At 41.6% G+C, this 20585-nt stretch overlaps 1 protein-coding gene across 6 annotated transcripts in view; it reads right to left on the reverse strand.

The window, feature by feature from the left end:
* Positions 1-4456: 4456 nt before the first annotated feature.
* The window catches only part of HS6ST2 (heparan sulfate 6-O-sulfotransferase 2), a 309778-nt gene continuing 293649 nt past the window's right edge, over positions 4457-20585 (reverse strand). For all 6 annotated transcript variants that reach the window (XM_032260229.1, XM_032260230.1, XM_032260231.1 and 3 more), the window contains one exon: positions 4457-7554. In XM_032260229.1, coding sequence (XP_032116120.1) covers positions 6660-7554 — 895 coding nt within the window. In that variant the 3' untranslated portion in view covers positions 4457-6659. The remainder of the gene's footprint in view (positions 7555-20585) is intronic.

Genomic DNA, 20585 nt, shown 5'->3' on the forward strand with positions numbered 1-20585 from the left:
TATTAGTGAAGTCACAAGATTGAACCAGGCATAATGAAACTAGAATTTGTACAACTTAATGAGATTTGATGAAGATTATTGAACCTTACTCTGTCTTTAAGGCAATATAACTAATATTTAAAATTCAAATTGGTTAGATGCAAAAGTTCTTTTTTGTTGTTGTTTAGGTGAAGTGAGCTAGCTGAATTTATAAGGCCTGTGTGTCCTGTTCCCTGAGGGCCCTCCGTGACTGCCAATCTGAAAACTAGTATGTGCTAACTTTCAATGGGTTACTCTCTCTCCTTCCTCCTAGGTGGCATAAATGCATCTTAATAGGGTCTTCTGGACATGCTCCTTTCACCCAGAGAAGAGAGCCTTGGAGTGTACGCATTCCAGGCACCAAGCCAGGCCCATAAGGGAAGCAGCTAGACCTTTGGAGCCCATGCAGATCTCATCAGGCAAACAAGCCCATACTCCAGCAATGTTGGGTGGAGAGATGAGTGGGAAAGGAGCGAGGCTGGAAGTGACTCATCCTTGGCTAAGCATGATCAAGTAGGTCCCTAATCAGCCAGAGACACCAGATAATGGCCTTTCATTGCTGGAGACAATCTGTGACTCACTTGGCATTTTGTGGGTTAGATCTTTCAGAATGTTTCTGTCACTGGCTGCATTCAAAACTCAGAAGTAAACTTTAAGATAGGTCTTTATACATTTGATTATGTTACATTTGAAATATGTTTGTTTTGTTTTTTAGAAAAGTTTCCTTAAATTAGTAACAACAGGACATATACTATTTTTCTTGCCAATATTTTAAATTCTTGATCTCAGAGTCAGTCTTTAGCTACTGAAGACATAGGAATTCAGCAGACTTCTAGCCCTCATGCTAATAACAGTAGTAATGATAATTATAATACTATCAAACATACATAAAGTTTATTTTATCATGTCTGTAATCTCGGCACTTTGAGAGGCCAAGGTAGGAGGATTGTTTGAGCTCCGGAGTTTCAGACTCACCTGGGCAAAATAATGAGATGTTATCTCTACTAAAATTGTAAAAAATTAGCTGGCAGTGGTGGTGTGTACCTGTAGTCCCAGCTACTCGAGAGGCTGAGGCTGGAGGATCAGTTTAACTCAAAAGGTTGAGGCTGCTATGAACTATGATTGCACCACTGCACTCCAGCCTCAGTGACAGAGTAAGAGTTTGTCTCTAAAAAAGTAAAAATAAAAAATAAAGTTTATTGTATATCAGGCACTGTGTTAAGTGCTTTACAAATACTAACTCATTTAATCCTCACAACAGCCCTTTGAATTTGCAGCTTTTGTTTTCTCTGTTTATAGGTGAAGAAACTGAGGCATGAAGAGGTTAGAGACTTTCCCAAGGTCATGCAGCTGGTAAGTGGTGGAGCTGGGATTCAAACCCAGGCAGCATGCATATAGAGTCTATACTCTCAACCTATGACATCAGCAGTAATCAATTTCGTTAGGATAACCCATCAACTATATTCCTGTTTTAGAAATAAATCCATGATACACTGTTGAACCTTTTCATAAAAGAAAAAAATTGGGTAACAATGAAAACAATATGGTTTTATCTTTTTAAATGAATGTGTGTGTGTGTGTGTGTGTGTGTGCGCGTGCGTGCACGTATGTGGTTGGAGGAAGACGGGGAGGGAAGGGGGAGAGATAGCAGATTTGAATGTGGCTGGGACAAGGAGATCTGGGGTAAATGATCATAGTAGTTATTTTGGGGAAGTGGGGGTTGTATAGTCAATTTCGCTTTTTACTTTACATACTTATATTTTAATTTTTAAAAGCATGTGATCAAACACACACATGCACACGCACATACTCCAAGGAAGTGGCAGATGTCAGCTATCTGAGACTACTGAAGAACTGATTAAGCTCTCACCTGTAATTACTGACACAGCATTTGGCTTGGATTTCTGCAATCCTGAGAGAAAGGATCAGGCTCTCTGGTGCTCTCAGGCCTAAAAGTAGTAACTGTCACATAGTAGGCACTGAATGAATGTTGTTCATGGTGGTGTGGTATTGGGAAGGATGTTGTTTGAATCACATGCTTCTATTCTCTCAGACTCTGGAATCATCATAAATCTGCCAAATTTTCAATACTTAGGAAATTATAATTGGCTCTCTACTTCCAGAGCTGACCAACTTTTTCTCTGGAGGGCAAGAAAATAAATATTTTAGGCTTTTGGGGCCCTAAGGTCTCTGTTGCAACCTCTCCCGCTGCTGTTGCATGAGAGCAGCCAGAGAAACTATGCAAAGAAATGGGCGTGCTGTGTTCCAATAACATTGTATTTACAAAAGCAGGCAGAGGGCTGCATTTGGCCCCAGAACAGTAGTTTTTGGACCCTGCTGTAGCTGCTCAGAACAGTGCCATTTGCACTGAGAAACAGCTCATTTGCTTTGTTTTCAGGATAGATTTCTCCTGAAGTTCTGAGGGCTTTGCCCATTTGTGAAGGTCTGAAGGATGTAGTTTGGAAATTGTGAGATGTTAGTCAAATTCCTTGGACAGTTAAAACTGCCAGGTGGCCTCATTCTTGCCAAGCGAGAGATTCGAGTTGCCTTATTCCACAGCCCCAGCGGGTTATGTCCGGAGTCAGTATACTGTTTTTTTGCTAGAACTTTCTACAAAATACTCGGCTTTCGTTTCTTTGCTTAGTTCAATCCCTTGAGAAGACAAGAGAGAAGAAATTTCCAGTCCACCTCTGATGACCACGTGCACAAAAGGAATACCCTAGTTTCCCCCTTCCTAGCTTTCAGTGTCAAAAACAGTGTCTTCAGGTCAATGAATGCAAGAAAGCTGTGGGTTGCACACGACTAACCTGGACTATTCTGTGGTTCTCTTCTGTGACTCAGACCCAGCATGTGGGTTTTATGCTTCTTTTTACCCCCGTTCTCCACCCATGGAAAGAAACGATCCTTCTCATTTTGACAGCTTTATTAGACCCACTGCCCAAAGGCAGTCCTACTGGTACTTGGTCATAACCCCTATTGAGAATCCTAATTAAGTCCTGAGGAACCAGGCCAATTCAATGTTTCTTCATTACAGCTCCTCTCTGTATGGCCTCAATAGCTCATTTTCTTAGCAGGTTTCCTATCTTTTCCCCACTACAGTTAGAGTGCCCTGCTCTCCATGAGTACTTACCCTCCTCAAGGGAAAAGGGAACCAACCTTTATTTCTGAGATATTTCAAGTTCTTGGACTTTATATTCCTGTTGACAGTTCCCCCAAGGGGCTGTAGGATCTTTATACAATCAGGCCCATTGGCAGCCCAAATATTGATCAAAAAGCAGTTGACAGGCAAAACCGAGTAAGCTGATATGGTTAGGCTCTGTGTCCCCACCCAAATCTCATCTTGAATTGTAATCCCCATAATCCCCACGTGTCAAGGGAGAGACAAGGTGGAAGTAACTGAATCATGGGGCAGTTTCCCCCATGCTGTTCTTGTGATAGTGAGTGAGTTCTCATGAGATCTGATGGTTTTATAAGGGGCTCTTCCCCCTTCCCTCAGCCCTTCTCCTCCAGCCATCTTGTGAAGAAGGTGCCTTACTTTCCCCTTTGCCTTCTGCCATGACTGTGAGTTTCCTGAGGCCTCCCCAGCCATGCAGAACTGTGAGTCAGTTAAACCTCTTTCCTTTATAAATACCTAGTCTCGGCAGTTCTTTATAGCAGTATGAAAATGGACTTATAGAGTAAATATAGTTTACAGGCTGAGTATACTTAACTATCTCCCCAACCAAATTTGTACCTTGCTTCCTTCTAATCCCTTGGGACTGACACTTAGAGTGTCTTTGGAAAGGAGCAAGGACAAATCATGTCTCCTCCCACGTAGTACTAACTACAAGAGTTTGTTTGAAAAAATGTGCACATTTTGTGTTCAGGACTTTAAAAACCAATACATTAATGCTTACCTTTAAATTCTATCCTGTGGATAGATAGGAGAATGAAGAGCACGATTTTTCCTTTCTACATGGTCTTAGATATTCAAGTATTTACTTAAATAAGTGTAACTTAAAAGATATGCATATTCATTTGCATAGCAAACTTCCTTTTACACCTGGAGTGTTCAATCTTTTGGCCTCCCTAAGCCACACATAAAATACACCAACACTAATAATAGTTAATGAGCTAAAAAAAAAAGTCTATGCATAAATATCATTATGTTTTAATGAAGTTTATGAACTTGTGTTGGACCACATTCAAAGCCATCCTGGGCTGTACATGGCCGGTGGGCTGTGGCTTGGACACACTTGTACACAAAACATGGAATCTCAGAAAAATTCACCCCAAAATAAGGCCATTTTAGAGTGAGGGATTAGAATGGGCCATCTAATTTCCATACCTGGCTGCCAAGAGGAATAAAGGAAATGCCTTGTTGAGAAAAATTCTGTTCTGGTTTATGAGATCACAGTGTCTAGTGGCTGCAAATCTTGAAATTATGAGGTTACTCAGAGCCTGTAATTTAAACTTTATTTCATATCTATTGTTAAATTACACAAAATCAGTGAATGATTTGTAAAGCTATACCAATGGACAGATGTTTACAGTTGAAATCATGGGATTCACATGATGGCAAAAATGTATATTTATAACATCCTCTATATACAATAATCAGTTTAGACAGAGAAAATGTACTTAATCTTTGTGAATCATGCACACCACAGCAATAACACAAAATGTTTTTTCTGTAACCAGCTTTTCCACTGGCTCAGGCTTCATCCTGCTTTCCAACAATACCTATCAGTTTTAAAAGCCAACATTTTCAATTAAAACTAAAGAAAATTGAAATACCATAGTGATCTACTAACTATTTTTAAAACACAATTGTACACAAAATAGTTTAAAACACTGTCACTTGAAGGTGTGGTTTTTAAAAAATTCCTTTCAGGTTTTTAGCTCTCAGGATTTTCAGGACTGCAATACTGTCAGGCAAAACAAAAGCTGGAAATAGTGATAACAAGCTCAGAGTCAAGAAAATCCATTTTAAACCCAAATGCCCAGCTTCCTGTCCGGTTTATGGCCATATTATTACAGATGAAACTAGATCATACACATGAGCAGACTGTACAAGATGTGACTTTATGGCCACGCTTTTTTAAGCATGTCCCTTCTGAAAACATAAATGGCACTTTCATTCACCTAGTTTGATTTACAGCCAGAAGGTTAGTGTAAGTCCTTACACAAATATAGCAAAATCCATAGTAAAATGAAAACTGCCCAGAATCATGATGTTTGACGGCACGGTGGGTTACATACTTCTTTTTATCTTGGTCAATTTGTAATTGATATCATGGAAGTATTTTTGCATCAACTTACACTAACAAGTCACTCTGCTCAACTCATATGTTCCTGATGCGTAACCTCACTACAGAACACTTTTTACTTTTGTTCTTTTCAAAACAAAAACTTGGTAGAAAGGTTTGCCCAAATTATCAAGGTGCTATTGAATAACTCTGCTAGCCTTCCTAATGCTTATTTTACCCTTTTTTTGCTTTTGTAATTGTCTACAAATCTGTCAACACGAAAAAGAACTAATTGGGCTAGAAATAGTTGGCCCAACTGGAAACATTACAATAGACACACAAAAAGTAAGTCAGAGTTCACATTTCAGGTTCAATTCTATCTGATCAAGAATAACTTCAGCAATATTTTTAGACACATACTGTTCAAGTTTCTTGATTAGAACTTCACTACACAAATACTGATAAAATAATTCTATAGAAAGAAAGTCCGGACTTTAATCCAGGATTGTATACCACAATAAATTCAGCAACACGCCATTTAGATGATGAAGAAAGATTCTATACATGGGTTAATTTGGAATGAGCACAATTCGGAGAAGCCTTAAAATGAATGAGAAGCAGCGCCAAAATGATTCCAGTACTGTTGAAATTACAGTGCCCTGAAAGCGCCTGGAAATTAGATCTTTACACTGGTATTTCATTTTGAAAAAAAAAAGTGTTTTGTTTAATGTGAGTTACACCCTGTTTAAAACCTTTAAACAGCAGAAGGTAGAAAAAGTTTAAAATTTCAAATATCAAGATATGACTCCTGTTCTTGAAAAGCCAATATTTTGACATAAAACTACCCATGTTTGGGAGAGGAATTTTTTATTTTCTACAGCTTGGTAAGATTCACCATTAGTTTGTTATTCTGTATTTATAGATTCCTTGTTAAAATCAGAAGAAAATGAAAGGCTTATTGTTTCATTTTAGTCGCTTTATATGTATACTTATTCTCACCCCTGGAAAAAATGTTTGATTCCAAGATAGGGTTTTAACAGTGTATCATAAATAATTTAAAGTCCATTTCTTAGCTATAAGTTAAATGGTCACATTTTATGTTTTCATTTTGTCTCCGTGACTAATTTAGGAACTTCTTAAAATATCTAAACAGCAATTTCTGGTGAGTCTGGTTCGGCTTTCGGATTTCACAAATCGTCCAACCCCAAAAAGACAATTTAATTCCATACTGAGATTTGTTTTACCCACACACAGTATAACATTGAATTGAAAGGCAACTGTAAAGGCAACATCTAAACATTTTAACTTCCCCAGTGAAGGAAGCAGGATGTGTTTGGACACTTTCATCTTTTAAGCTATGCCATCTTTTCAGTGGCGCTTTCGGAGAAGTATGTACAAGCCTTTCTGAGCCATTTAACGCCATTTCTCTACACTGCCTATGTAGTCGTTGGCGCCATTGCTGGTGCTATCATTCTGCTCCTTGCCTGGGTTGTGCTTCGGGCTTTCCCGGTTCTCCTTCTGGCTCGAACTCTGAGTCAGATTCTGCACCAGATTCTGCGTCAGATTCTGCGTCAGATTCTGAGTCAGGTTCTGATTGGCATTTGGATTTGGGTTCTGACTCTGATTCTGATTCAGATTCTGGCTCTGGCCCTGACCCTGGCTCAGGAAATGGGTCTGAAGGAGCCTTCCCTTCAGAAATCTGCGTTGTTCCTGACGCTTCCTCCTGGCCTCCTGATGGTCTTTCTGCCTCATAAACTGATACCTCTGCAAAAAGAGGTCTTTGGCATAGCTGTACAACTCCATATCCAGAAAATTCAGTCCCTCAATACGCTTTTGGATTTCCTCACTGATCTCTACACTAGAGGCCCTAGTGGTATTATACTGGGTAAATGGCAAAATAAAGTTCATGTTGAAGGTTTTTTCAAACAGATATTGGGTCTTCCGTTGAAACTCAGTGAGGCCGAAGAACGCCATGTGCTTCAGATTTGATTTGGCACTTTCCAGAAGGACCTTGTTTCTTTGCTTTTCAGGCATGACAGAGAGGTTGTAGCAGCCTACCAGGGTCAGGTCGGAGAGCATGCGCACCTGGCGGTTGTTGGCTAGATTGTAGGGACAGTCCATGAACTCTTTGAGGGGGCAGCCAGACCAGTCATCACCAGTGTAGCAGCTGGGCAACTCTTCAGAGGTTGGGGGCCTTCCATCGCAGACATGCAGGGATGCTTTCCATGTTGCTCCTCTCTGGACATGCCTCCACTCGCTCAAGTACCGGGACACTGGGTCTCGGAGGATGGTGATGTAGTAGAAGTTCCTATGGATGAAGCACAAAAACCAACAGTCAGAGATATGGGTGACATAAGTGGAGTCATGGAGGTACATGGTATATGTGGTGTTCACTGGCCAAAAAGGAAGGCAAAGCAAAAATGACAAGGATCTGATGGCATTTGTCCTGTAAACTGTACTGCAGTCCCCTCTCTGAGCCCCACTAGCCTAGAGATAGCTAATTTTTTCACCCAATTTGCTGATACTGCAGCTAAAACAGGCATGAAAAGGTTAGATTCCAGACATCGACCTTGACATGCTTCACTCCCCTTCTCCCTTCCCCTCTTCTTCTCCCTCTCTAACCAATGACAAAATCCTCCCAATGACACCATGGGCTAACTAGGCAACCACTTTATTTCATGCTTCCTACTCTAAACTCCCATTTAGTGATCACGAAATGGAGACTCAATGGAAGCAAATGCTTTACTGGAGTTGACAAGTGGGCTCAAATTCTAATCTTATTATACATACGACAGCAGTTTTTTCTAATATTCAGTCTAATCTGGATATCTTATGGTTTTTTTTTTAAAAAAAAACTCATTAAAAGAGTATATGATATGATACTCTTGATTCTGGTGTTGTCATAATATGGCTCATACATTATGGAAGTGGAATGTAGAGATAGGCAGAGCAGTGAGGGCCTCCAGAAATAAATGCTGTGGTTAGTCACTGACTGAAATAGACATTGTAGCTACCAATAGCATATATGCAAGCTACTACCTTGGTTTCCACCTTTGCTCATGATAATATTCCCAAGATAGAAAACTTAACTCTATCAGCAGCTTCAAAGTGTCCCTTTTCTTCACCTACTGAAAGGGCATGTGGATGTCAACAAGTAAGGAGCTTTGCGGTATGGCTATCTTCTCTTTAAGGTTTCAAACAAATAAATGTCTTTGCTCAAATAGCAGACTAGCAAATATTTAAATCACACGCCGACATACTCACACCATACATGGTAGGCACACACTCCAAAAACATCAAGCCTACAATACAATCAGGCATAATCAAAGAGAGAACCCTGTCACTGCACTTTTTATAAGAAATGAGTTTCCACTCAGGTACAGAAGATGAAGGATGGAGTCATAGAAGGGCAAATTGTGGAAGGAAAGCAAAAATAAATATTGAATATTAGCATCTAGCCTCTTAAAGGAAACCCAGAGAATGGCTGGCAACTTTTCTGAAACATTCATTCCCATCTGAGGGAGTGGTTGTTCTCTAAACATACATGAGGAGCCTCAGGGAACCTGCTCTGCTACCTGCTTGACTGAATATTGGCTGATGTCCTTTGAGGAAACATTTCTCCCAACTGGGGCTTCCAGCAACTCAGGCATCCTGAGATCTGTCTCCTATGAATGGTGCTTCCTCTGCCTGTCATGATCTTCCCTCTTTGGCTGGAAAATTCTACTCATCCTTCAAGTACCAGTTCAAGTACCATCTCTTCTGTGAAAAAGTGTACCCCACTCTGTGTTGCCAGTTATCATTTCCCCCTCTGTGTTGCCATAGCACTTCCATACTTAGCCTTTGTTAAAACATTTGTGATACTGGGACTGGGCACAGTGGCTCATGCCTGTAATCCCAGCACTTTGGGAGGCCAAGGTGGGTGGATTGCCTGACGTCAGGAATTCGAGACCAGCCTGGACAACATGGCGAAACCCCGTCTGTTAAAAATACAAAAATTACCTGGGCATGGTGGTGTGCCCCTGTGGTCCCAGCTACTCAGGAGGCTGAGGCATGAGAATTGCTTGAACCCAGGAGACGGAGGTTGCAGTGAGCTGTGGTCATGCCACTGCGTTCCAGCCTGGGCAATAGAGTGAGACCCTACCTCCCCACTACCCCAAAAAACATCTGTGATACTGAATTACAATTAACTGTTTATATCTCCACTTAAACTATGTTTTCCAGGAGAGGGGTTCTGTCTTATTCTTCTATATAACCCTCATCCCATCCATTCCAGCTTTGTACATTGGCCTTTATCCCTTGCATAAAGCAGAATCTCAGTAACTCCTTTAAGTTTTTACTTGATGAATTATCCTGGGGAAGAGGAAGGTGAAAGCTAGGGACATGCCTCATGACACAGAAACTCTGGATAATCTTCCAAGTGCCTTGCAAAAAATCACAGGAAGGTTTTTCTTAAAATAAATCACTTTATATATTTTTCAGGAAGAAACAAGCATTGGGGACAGGAGAAGCATCTGGGAGCGGGGATGGAAAAGGGGCCGAGAGCACCTTTACTTATCTTACTACTTTCCCTAGGACCTGACCTTGCTGGTGTCACTAAAATTCATCTGTGTAAGGACCTACTGCTGAAGAGTAGTAGCTTTTACTCCCAGTAGCCTTTACCAACAAAGATGACTGCTATTGCCCTGGGTTCCCTCCTTCTACACCTAGTTTTAGTATTTATCCATCCAGTGTGTACGTATTTATTGAGGCTTTATGCTAGCCCTGAGGCAACAGTTTAGTGGCAATTACTCTGATTGTTTGGAAAAAAAAGAAATTTATTAAGTGCAGTGACACATTTGGATTAACCTTTCAACCAGCTTTTCCAGGCATGCATTGTAATGGGGGCTGCTTGGTGTTCTAAACCCCCATAATGGAGTCACCTTCATGCTCAACTGAAAGTCCTCATGCCCTCATTTGTATTGGTTTAGGCCTACAGTGACATCTTCTGGTAAATATTAACAGTGCACCACAATGCAAGTCTGCGGCCCTCCTTCCTCAGTACTGTTCCTGACCTTCCATGTTTCATAAGCACCATCCCAACATGGATAGAGAGAAAGCAACACGGAGACACAGAGACAGACTTTCAGAGAGGGTCTCTCATGTCATGGGTCTGTGTGAAAAGAAAGATCTGCTGAAGAGTAGTCTCCTGAATTGCATGGTGTGTTGGAGGTAGGAAGGCAGGTAAAGATAACACCTTGGAGCTTTTGTCGGCTGAAAAATCCAGGATGCTCATTATATCCAGGGAAGAGCTTTTTAGGGCAATATCAGAGAAGCAGGCTTGGGAATGTGGCTGGGGAGGCAATCAGAGACATGGCCAGTACTCCCTCAGTGGTCAGGCCAGGTCAAGACTTGCTTAATTCTGGCATCTAATGTGTGCCTGGCACTGCGGCAGGCACCGGGGATACAGACAGGGATAAGACATGGAAACCTGGAGGAAGTATTTCAATAGAGTGTACTGTGAATGCTTGGAACAAGCACAGGGTGTGATGAAAACACCTCACACTGATTTCTAACCTAGCCTAAAGATAAGACAAGGGTTTCTGCAGCTTTATTTTGAAAAACAAGTAAGAATTAGATGAGGCAACTGGGCACAGTAGCTCACACCTATAATCCCAGCACTTTGGGAGGCCAAGGCGGACAGATCACTTGAACCCAGTAGTTCAAGACCAGCCTGAGAAACATGGTGAAACCCCATTTCTACAGAAACGGTTGGGTGTGGTGGTGCACACCTGTAGTCTCAGCTACTTGGGAGGCTGAGGCGAGAGGATCGCTTGAGCCCAGGAGATTGAAGCTGCAGTGAACCATGATAACACCACTGCGCTCCAGCCTGGGTGACAGAGTGAGACCCCCGTCTCAAAAAAAAAAAAAAAAAAAAAAAAAAGATGAGGCAAGGAGAGAGGAAAGGAGTATGAAACAGAAGGATCAGCATGAGCAGAGACACAGAGGCATACACTAGCCTGTTGTGTAAGAGAAACATGCATCAAAAAACCTTCTAGGGAGTGAAGGAGTAGCAGGAATTGAAGATGGGGAGGGAGTCCAGGACCCGGTTGTCAAAGGCCACAGATGCCATACTGAAGCATTCAGAGTTAATTCTGCAGGCAACAGGGAGGCTTTGAAGGGCTTTAAGCAGGGGAATAACATGATGAGGTCTGTGTTTTAGAAAGGTCATTATGTATAGTGTATGAGATGGTATTAGTGAAATTAGTTAAGAGGCCACTGCAGAAGACAAGGCAAAAGAGGAGGAGGAGCAGACTAGAGAAATATTTAGCAGATAAAAGTGACAAAAGGGATTCAGGGAAGAAAGAGGAGGAGAAGGAGTTAAGGAAGCCTCCTAGGCTCTGGAGGAAGGTTTGAGGTACCTGTGGGACATCTGAGTAAAGCTGAAGGAATAGATCTGGCACTCAGAAAGCAAGCTGGGCTGAAGATAAAGATATAGAATGGTCAGCACAAAGTGATAGTGTCCAGACCATCATGGTCTATTTAGGGATCTTTTTAAAATTTCACTTGTGTGGCTTCAGATATTCGAAGACAGCATTTACCCCAAGGCTTCCCTTCTTTATGCTTAAAATGGTTTTCAACTATTCTCTACATAGCTTCAAGGCCCCACTATCCTGTTGTCTGCCTGCGAATGCATTCCATTTAATTGGAACATGGCCCTCTAAGCATAATCTGACAAGTAATAAGAAGGGATAGTCTATCACCTCCCTTATTCTTGACACCATTTCTCTTAATGTGGCCTCAGATCACACGGAGCATTTTGGCAGCCACACCACATCACTGATACACAGTAAGCTCAATTGTTTCATTCTTTCACATATATGCCACTCTGAAACCCAATCTATGTTGTCGGGAACTGATGCAGTGTATTTGTCCTGTTTAATTTCTTCTCGATGGAGGATATCTAAGCCTGTCAAAAGACATCTAGATTCTGATTATATCCTCCAGTATCTTCACTATACTTTCCTGTTCCTGTTGGCAATGCCTGGATCAGGCACTGATCAAAACAGAGTAAGATCCAGCTGAGAGTAAGTCTCTGGTAGTTGCTGGGAATCTTTCTTCAGGTTGACATGAAACTGAAGGGTGCTGCTGAATGGACTGACTTAATTTTAAGTGAGTGAGGCCAGCTCAGCCCCAGGAAAATCATACTCTGCCTATTTCACTTAGTCGTAATTGGACAGGACTTTCTTGTGACCAAATGTATCACCTAATTAAAATGACAAGGTGTCACATTTTAAAATTGGAGCCATAACTCCCCATTGGGTTACCTGGGCTAATTGAATGGCTGATTGGTGCTTCTGTATGTCCGTGGTGCCTTTACAGGCACTACACAGTTAAAGGTTTGCTATCTTCTACTGACAGCTCTCTGGGTGGCCTTGGACCAACACAGTACTCCCCTCTTTCTTGCATGTCATCTTAAAAATAACTGCAGAATGTGCTGGGAGTGTAGTATCCTGAGATAGGAAGGAACTGCCTGAAACAGCCACGGCCTTGTTCCAGTCCTTCCTAGGCTCAGCCTTTGTCCCTCTCTCTCTTCGAAGCAGATGTCCTTCAAAGTTTTGCTAAATGACTCACATGGTCCCTGAGGTATATAACTCAGGACAGGCTGAATTTTGGGGTTCCACAGCTATGGTGCAAGTGAGGCACCATGCTTAGTTCAGACTACATCCTCCCAGGCAGCTTTCTTGAGTCTTGGGAAACCAGCTCACAATGGATCCTAGGCTGCTTTTGTCCCTTGCTGCCTATCCGTAAGTAATGAACCCACTTTATGTAACTTGTTGCTTATGAGTGTGTTCTGTCTCACCAGACCTCTATAAGTTTATAAACAGTGCACAGTGAACCTGCTTTGCATCTTCAAGTCCAGGCCAACTTTTTCCTGTCACTGCTAAGCAATTGTGAAAATAATAGCAACAAATGAAAGAGTTGTTCAAGCAAGAAACCAAGGGGTCATCCTTGACTCCTCTAATCTCCCCTCTCTACAAAGAGCTAAACATTCAATTAAGTTCTTTCTAGTTTCTAATAGCTCTGAAATCCATCCTTTCTACCACTGCCTGGGGTCAGGCCTTCATTACTTCTCTACTAAAACATTGCAGTAGTCTCCCGTCCTACCCTTCCTTCAAGCCTCCAGCCCCATGCCACTTCCACATCCCAGATGGCATACATCTGGCCTGTCATTTCCTAATTAAGCCCTCCCAATGGCTCCCTATCAACTATGACATGAAGCCCAAGCTCCTCTGCATGCTAGGTGGAACCCAGCAACCACCTTTCTTTCTGTCCAGCCTTATCTCAAGTGAACTCCCTCTATACAAGTCTTTCTCAATTGTGAGTGATCTTCCATTTCCGCTCCCCAAACCCTCAACTCTGGGACATCTGGCAATATCTGAGGACATTTTGGTTGTCATGACTTGGGGAGGGGGTTGCTACTGACATCTAGTAAGTCAAGTCCAGGGATGCTGCTAAACATCCTATCATGCACAGTCCCTCCACAACAAAGAAATACCCTCCTCTAGATGGCAATAATGCCAAGGCTGAGAAACCCTGATCTATACACTATATGCTGAATTTTCCAAATCAAAGTCCCAGGCAGTGACTCCACAAGTGCTTTGCCACTGTATATGGAGTGCCCATTCTTTTGAATGGCTTCTATTTATCCTTTGTAGGTTATCTGGCAAAGTCTTTCAAAACTCAACTCAAAGGCTGCCTCCTCGTGAAACCTTCCTTGACCTCTGTGGAAAGAGTTAAGCACCTCCTTCTCTGCTCCAATTGCCCTGATGTTCTCCCATTGTAACATGTATCACAATGTACTGGGATTATCAAGCAATTTTTCTGCCTCTTCCACTGGACTATGAGCTCTGGGAGGGTAAGGACCATGTATCATTTATCATCATCATCTCCTCAGGGCCTAGCACAATGTTTGATATAAAGTAAGCAATTAATAAAAGATTGTTGAATGAATTTCTTCAGCAGAAGCAGCAGAGCTTATGATGAGCAAGTAAGAAAATGCTTATCTTATTCTCTGATAAGGAAAAGCCACTAGATGTCACTATAAAATAACAGATATACCATTTTACACCTGTAATGGAGCATTTTAAGGAGATGTAGCTATGAAGGAGATTTAGTTATATTTAGCTGTTGTCCCTGACTTTTTGTGCAGTATCCCAGTTTAAAAGGAGACTGCAAAGTTTAAAGATGTTAAAAATAACTAAATGGTTAAAAACAAGACTCTTATTTTTTATTCTCCTTTTAATAGACCATTCTGAAATAAGTGCCCAAGTTCTAAGTCACAGAATCCTACACTAGTCAGAACAGGAAGAAACCTCTGAGACAGTAAATCATTTAGGTCAAACCCTTCACTTTAAAGGTGAGGAAATCCAGGCCCAGAAGACAAGTAAGGACTTGCCCACAAATCACACGTTGCCAATAGCCCTTGAGAATCAATCTACCTGAGAGGACTATTTCTGGGCTGAAGCCCTATTATTTTAGTCGACCTTCTTTGTGTCTGTTAGTTCCCTAGGATGGTACACTCAACCAGGCCTGAAAGAACTCACTAACCCCTACAAAGGGGAAACATTTGGCTGCTCCAAGAGGACACTTTCTTATACCAACTACATAGCTAGGACCTGGGGTGTTCTGTGCCTGACCCTTACACATTAACTCCCAACATTCCTGTGAATCATATATTATTATTCCCTTTTCCAGAATGAAGAAACTGAGACTTAGAGATGATTTGACTCAGGGTCACGCCTCAAGTTAAGTAGGGGTGTTCAGGCTTCAATCCAGGTCTCTCTCACTGTAGAAATGGTGCTAGGGCACAAACCAAAATCTTCTGATTCTATGAATAAATTTTAAAAAGTGGTTCCCAAAGTGTGAGCCCAGAACCAGCAGCATCAGCATCATTTAGGAACTTGTTAGAAATGCACACTCTCAGGTCCACTCGCTGAATCTGAAACTCAAGAGGCTGGGGCTTGGCAATCTGCATTTGAGGAAGCCCACTCAGAAATTCTCATGTACACACACTTGAGTTTGAGAACCATTGTCCTAAGCATGTGGCTTCAGAGATCAGAAGTCTCTCAGAAATCCCAGGTGGTACCTAGAGTGTAGACAAGCCAATTGTGCCTCCGAGTGCGAGCCCTAGCTCCTCTCTACTCCTTGGAGAAACCCTGGCGGCACCCATTTCTGTCAAGGGAAAGTCCAGGGAATGTTGCCTGAGCAAAGTTCTGAGGATCACACTGTAAACATTTGCTTTCCTTTGAGGCTATTGGTTCACAAAAGGCCTGTACTACTCAAAGGGGAAATAAATATCAAAGACATTTTTTAATAGAAGGCCAGAAAACCCATAGCAGTTAGGGTCACAGGAGTGATCAATAAAAAGTTAATTTAAAAAAGGAAACAAATTCTTATCCCAAATCAATAGGAGTGAACATTTTATTATACCTGTAGCTTATATGTGGCTTTTAAAGTCCAGCCTTTGCACATATCGTTCTTGGAGAAACAATGAGTGGTAGAAAAATAACCATGGTCGGTGGTCCTCAGTAAACTCTGCCAACAATGGTGGGTTGCATATGACACTGAATCATTAATGTTGAAAGTCTGGTCTCCTCCTTGGTTAATGAAGTCTAAAGCAACTACGTAGATCCTCCCATTGCATGTAAATGACTCAGTCAAAGCAAGGAAGAAGGCTTCAGATCAAACAACATTAATATGTGAGCACAAACTAAATAAAAGTATGGTAAATTGAATCAAAGGCAAACATGCCTCTGAAGGAGCTAGATCCCTTAAGCCCTGGAGATGCTGTTTAAAGTGCTTTTCATGTGTGGCTCAAATTAGCAGTCCCCAAATAGGAGTTTCATAAATGCTGTTTTCAGTAGAGGCATTAAAGAAGTGTGGGACTTCACAAGGGGACTACTTTGAAGCAGGTAGACGCACCTGTAGATGTGATGTTTTTGGCACATTTGTCACAACAGTTTTGTGGCTTAGTAGTCATGCTTTACCTAGTTAGAAGAGTGAGCTGTTGCATTTGCAGACAGTGGGTTACATGGAGCGATTGTCTCACAACGCTGGAAAGACCTAAATGATATGGATGCTGAACCTCTTCGTTTCCCCTTCAAGTTCATGCAACCCACGAAAGGTGAGGAGCAAGGTAAACTCTTGGGAGCACAGTGATCTAGGCGACAAGCAAGACTTATTAGACACAAGATTGACCAGACACAAAACCAAATCTGAAGAGGCTGAATGAAGGTCTTGCACCCATCAAACATGTTACTCAGTTCTTGCAAGAGTTTTCTGCTCTTCTTCACACCTCACCCAAAGGAACAGTTCTGTATATATAAAGTAACACCTTCATTCATTGATTCTTTTCCTCTGATTAATTAAAAGTAAACCCATCTGTGTGTATTGTGGGGAGCACCCAAAGGAACACAAATGGGCTTTCATTAAACAGAAGGATGTTCTTCTATGCCATTGTTTTTCTTTCTTTAACAAAGCAAAAAAATGTTTTTTTTCTTTGTTGAAAATAAAGATTTCTAATGCCTGTGAATTCAAACTCAAGGTGGAATTCTTCACACAATCAGTCCTGGTGATATTTACTTCTTTTTAAAAGAAATCGCTCTCCTCTTTCCCAAAGCCCAGTAGGTTTCAAAGCACATAAATCTAAGGGCTTTTGCAAACAGTGAGAAAGCTGAGTTCTTTAACAAGATGTGAAATTCCAAACTTTATGACCCATAGTGACAGGCCTTTACCTGGAATCTGTTCAATTGCTTGGCATCATGAAAAGTTTTGTAGATTACACTGCCTCTCCTCCAATATTTTGTATTCTAAAATTATTTTGTGAGTCTCAGTTCATTAATAGCCAGTGTGTTTTTGAGGTGGAAGAAACTTTTATGAAAAACCCCTACAGGGTGCAGATGAGGAGACTGGGGTCCCATAAAGGGATATGATTTGCCTATGTCACATGGAGATCAAATCTGCCACTGATTAACACACTCAAGCTTCCTGCCTGAGTTTCCTTCTAGAAACTCCTCCCTCCCTATATGGAACTTCTCAGCTTACTGAGTGTTTCTATGTGACATCCTCTGTCAAACTGCCATCCCTAGAGGATTGGCATCTGGAACTGCCAGAGATAGGGGTTGGTTATCTTCCTTCTCCCAACCCTGCAACAAGAGTGAGTAGAGGGGAAGAATCATAAGCTCCATGCCGCAGTGGACGGGAGGAGGTTGGGGAAATTTCTGAGCGATCCCACTGGGACTATCATGGTTTCCTCTTTGGATAAACATCCCTAGTGCCTCTTGTCCCAGGAATCCATTGCTTTGATCCTGCCTTTTGATTGACTAATACATGCACAATAAAACCCTGCATGTTTCAGGTCTTAACTAAAAAGTAATAAAACTGGTACTTTCATGACACTCAATCCAGAAACAGGCATGTGCAAAGAGGGAGCATAGTACCCTTTTAGCCCTGGAGCTTGGCCTTGGGTTGCAAGACAAACCTTTAATCAATCCATGAACAATGTATTAACTCTGAGTGACCTAGAAGTCACCATATAGCTGTAGGCATGGTGAGGAAGTTGCATGTCTATGGGCGCCTGCTTTCAAAGGGCTTAGAATTTATTGGAGAGATAGGACTACTATTCAGTGGAGGAGGGAGCAGATAAAGGCACAGTATAGTTCAGTGCTAACTGTGTCATACAGAGATTAAGTGAGAAATGAGTTAGGATGAGAGAGTTGACTGTGCTATGGTCATCAAGGAAAGCTTCATAGAAGACAAGGAGGAATATGATGGATTATGAAAAATTAAAAGGATTTGCCTAGATGCGTGTATGGTGGTGGGGTGAGTGGAAGGCATTCTGATACAGCAAAGAGCACAACAGAGAGGAAACTAATAAATGTTAGGATTTAACAGGTGCCTATAGTATGTCAGACACTATGCTAGAAGTTTTTTCAGAAAACCTATCAAATAGGTGTTAATGCCTTCATTTTATTCACAGTGGATGTCATGAAAAGGGCTTGTTCTTGAGCTGCACTGTCCAATATGGTAGTCATCAATCATGTGGTTACTGAACTCTTGAAATGTGGCTAGTCTGAATTAAGAAGTGCTTTAAGTGTTTTCAAGCATACTGAGGTTTCCAAGACTCTGAGGAAGAGAAAATATCTCATGAATTAATTATTATTTATACCGATTACATGTTGAAATAAGAATGTCATGAATATACTGGGTTAAATAAAATATATTACTAAAATTAATTTCATCTGTATCTTCATTTTTAATGTGGATACTATAACATTTAAAATTACATAGGTGACTTACATCATATTTCTTGTTTTGAATTTCAACTTTTATTTTAAATACAGGGTACATGTGCAGGCTTGTTACATGGGTATATTGCATGATGTTAAGGTTTAGGGTATGAATCCCATTACCCAGGTGGTGAGCATAATTCCCAATAGGTGTTTTTTCAACCCACAACCCCTTCCTCAACCCACCAAGTAGTCCGTGGCGTCTATTGTTCCCGTTTGTGCCCATGTGTGCTCAATGATTAGCTCCCACTTATAAGGAAGAGCATGAAATACTTGTTTTTTTGTTCTTGTTTGTTTTGGGACATGGAGTCTCTTATTCTGTCTCCCAGGCTGGAATGCAGTGGTGCAATCTTCGCTCACTGCAACCTCCACCTCCCAGGTTCAAGTGATTCTCCTGCCTCAGCCTCCTGAGGAGCTGAGATTACAGGGGTGCACCATAACGCCTGGATAATTTTTGTATTTTCAGTAGAGACAAAGTTTCACCATGTTGGCCAGGCTGGTCTCAAACTCCTGACCATCTCGAGTGATCCACTCGCCTTGGCCTCCCAAAGTGTTGGGATTACAGGCATGAGCCACTGTACCCAGCAATATTTGGTTTTCTGTTCTTGCATTAATTTGCTTACACTTATTGCCTCCAGGTGCATCCATTGCATTGTATTTCTATTTGATAATGCCGATCTATAGCCAGACTGCCTGTGTTCAAATTCCAGCTCTGGCAGTTGCTAGCTGCATGATCTTGGGTAAATAAACTCCTCTCTCTACTTCTACTTTTCTCATCTACAATGCATGAAAAACCATAGAGTCTTTATGAAGATAAAATGAGGATATATATAAAATTCTTAGAACTATGCTTGGAGCCTAACACTCAACAAATGTCATGATTGTTATCATTGTTGTTGTTATTAAATAGATAAAGCTATCTAGCCAAAAGTGTTGTTTAACCTTCCTAAAAGGACAAAGCTAGCTAGTGGCTGTCTTTCAGGTCTGTGTGACTCCTGAACCCAAATTCTTTTCTACTCTCCTGGCTGATGTCCCATTTGGTCATTGTATCCTCACTGCCAGATGTGTCTGAGCCTCCTGTGTGTGTAGATGTGTCTGAGCCTCCTGTGTGTGTGTGTGTGTGTGTGTGCGCGCACACACGCACACTCTCACCCACTGGGCTGTTCATTCTCACTTGTGCCTGAGCACAGCCTCAGGAGCCACAGACCAGGAGCACAACTGGCCTGAATGCAGCAGGACATTTGAGTAAGAGGCAGCTGGATATGCTGGGATGTGAAATGAGGGATCAAATTCTGTGGTTTTTGTGGGCCCCTTACAGAACTGTAGGGCTGGGATTTGAGCATTTTAGACCTGAGGGGCCCAGGGGTAGAGGTATAGCTGGCTACCATTTTAGCCCATACTTCCTATTCCATGGATCCCAAAATCAGATAACCAGTTCCCTTTCCACATTTCCGGATTGTGAGAAATCCATAATCACACAGAACCATTTGTTTAGGGACCTCCACAGAATCAAGAAATCAAGTAACAGGACTTTTTCACATGGTAGGCAGTCAATAAATATTAAGGCAATATTGAGCCCGTGGTAGCCAGTCGCACTCGTTCACCTTGGCCTGCTGGATATGTGCTATCTGGGATGCAGGTACCCTAACTGTGCTTTGGAGAAATTGTTAGAGGAAAGCTAGTCAGAAAAAATGCCTGCTCTTAGCATTGTGCTATTTTTCCAGAGCAGCATAGGGTAAAAGTTTTCCCCCTAAATGAAGGCTGCCGTTCTTGAGCCCTGGGTTGATTTTTAATGAGCTCTAATATTGTTTTAAGGTGCTGAGAGATATAAGGTACAAACCCTGGCTTTTTCTTGGGGGAGTGGGGGAACAGAACTTTTTAACCATTTAAACTGTAAAGAATTGAAACCATTCAGAATTTCAAGGGCTGGCAGGGTCATGCCTCCTTTTACCTGGGAAAGTGTTTTCTTCAGATATTCAAGCTGCAAAAGGCATAACTAATGAATAACATG

This window comes from Sapajus apella, unplaced genomic scaffold (assembly GCF_009761245.1).
Source record: "Sapajus apella isolate SASKATOON/1434 unplaced genomic scaffold, GSC_monkey_1.0 scaffold115, whole genome shotgun sequence".
NCBI classification, from domain to species: domain Eukaryota; kingdom Metazoa; phylum Chordata; class Mammalia; order Primates; family Cebidae; genus Sapajus; species Sapajus apella.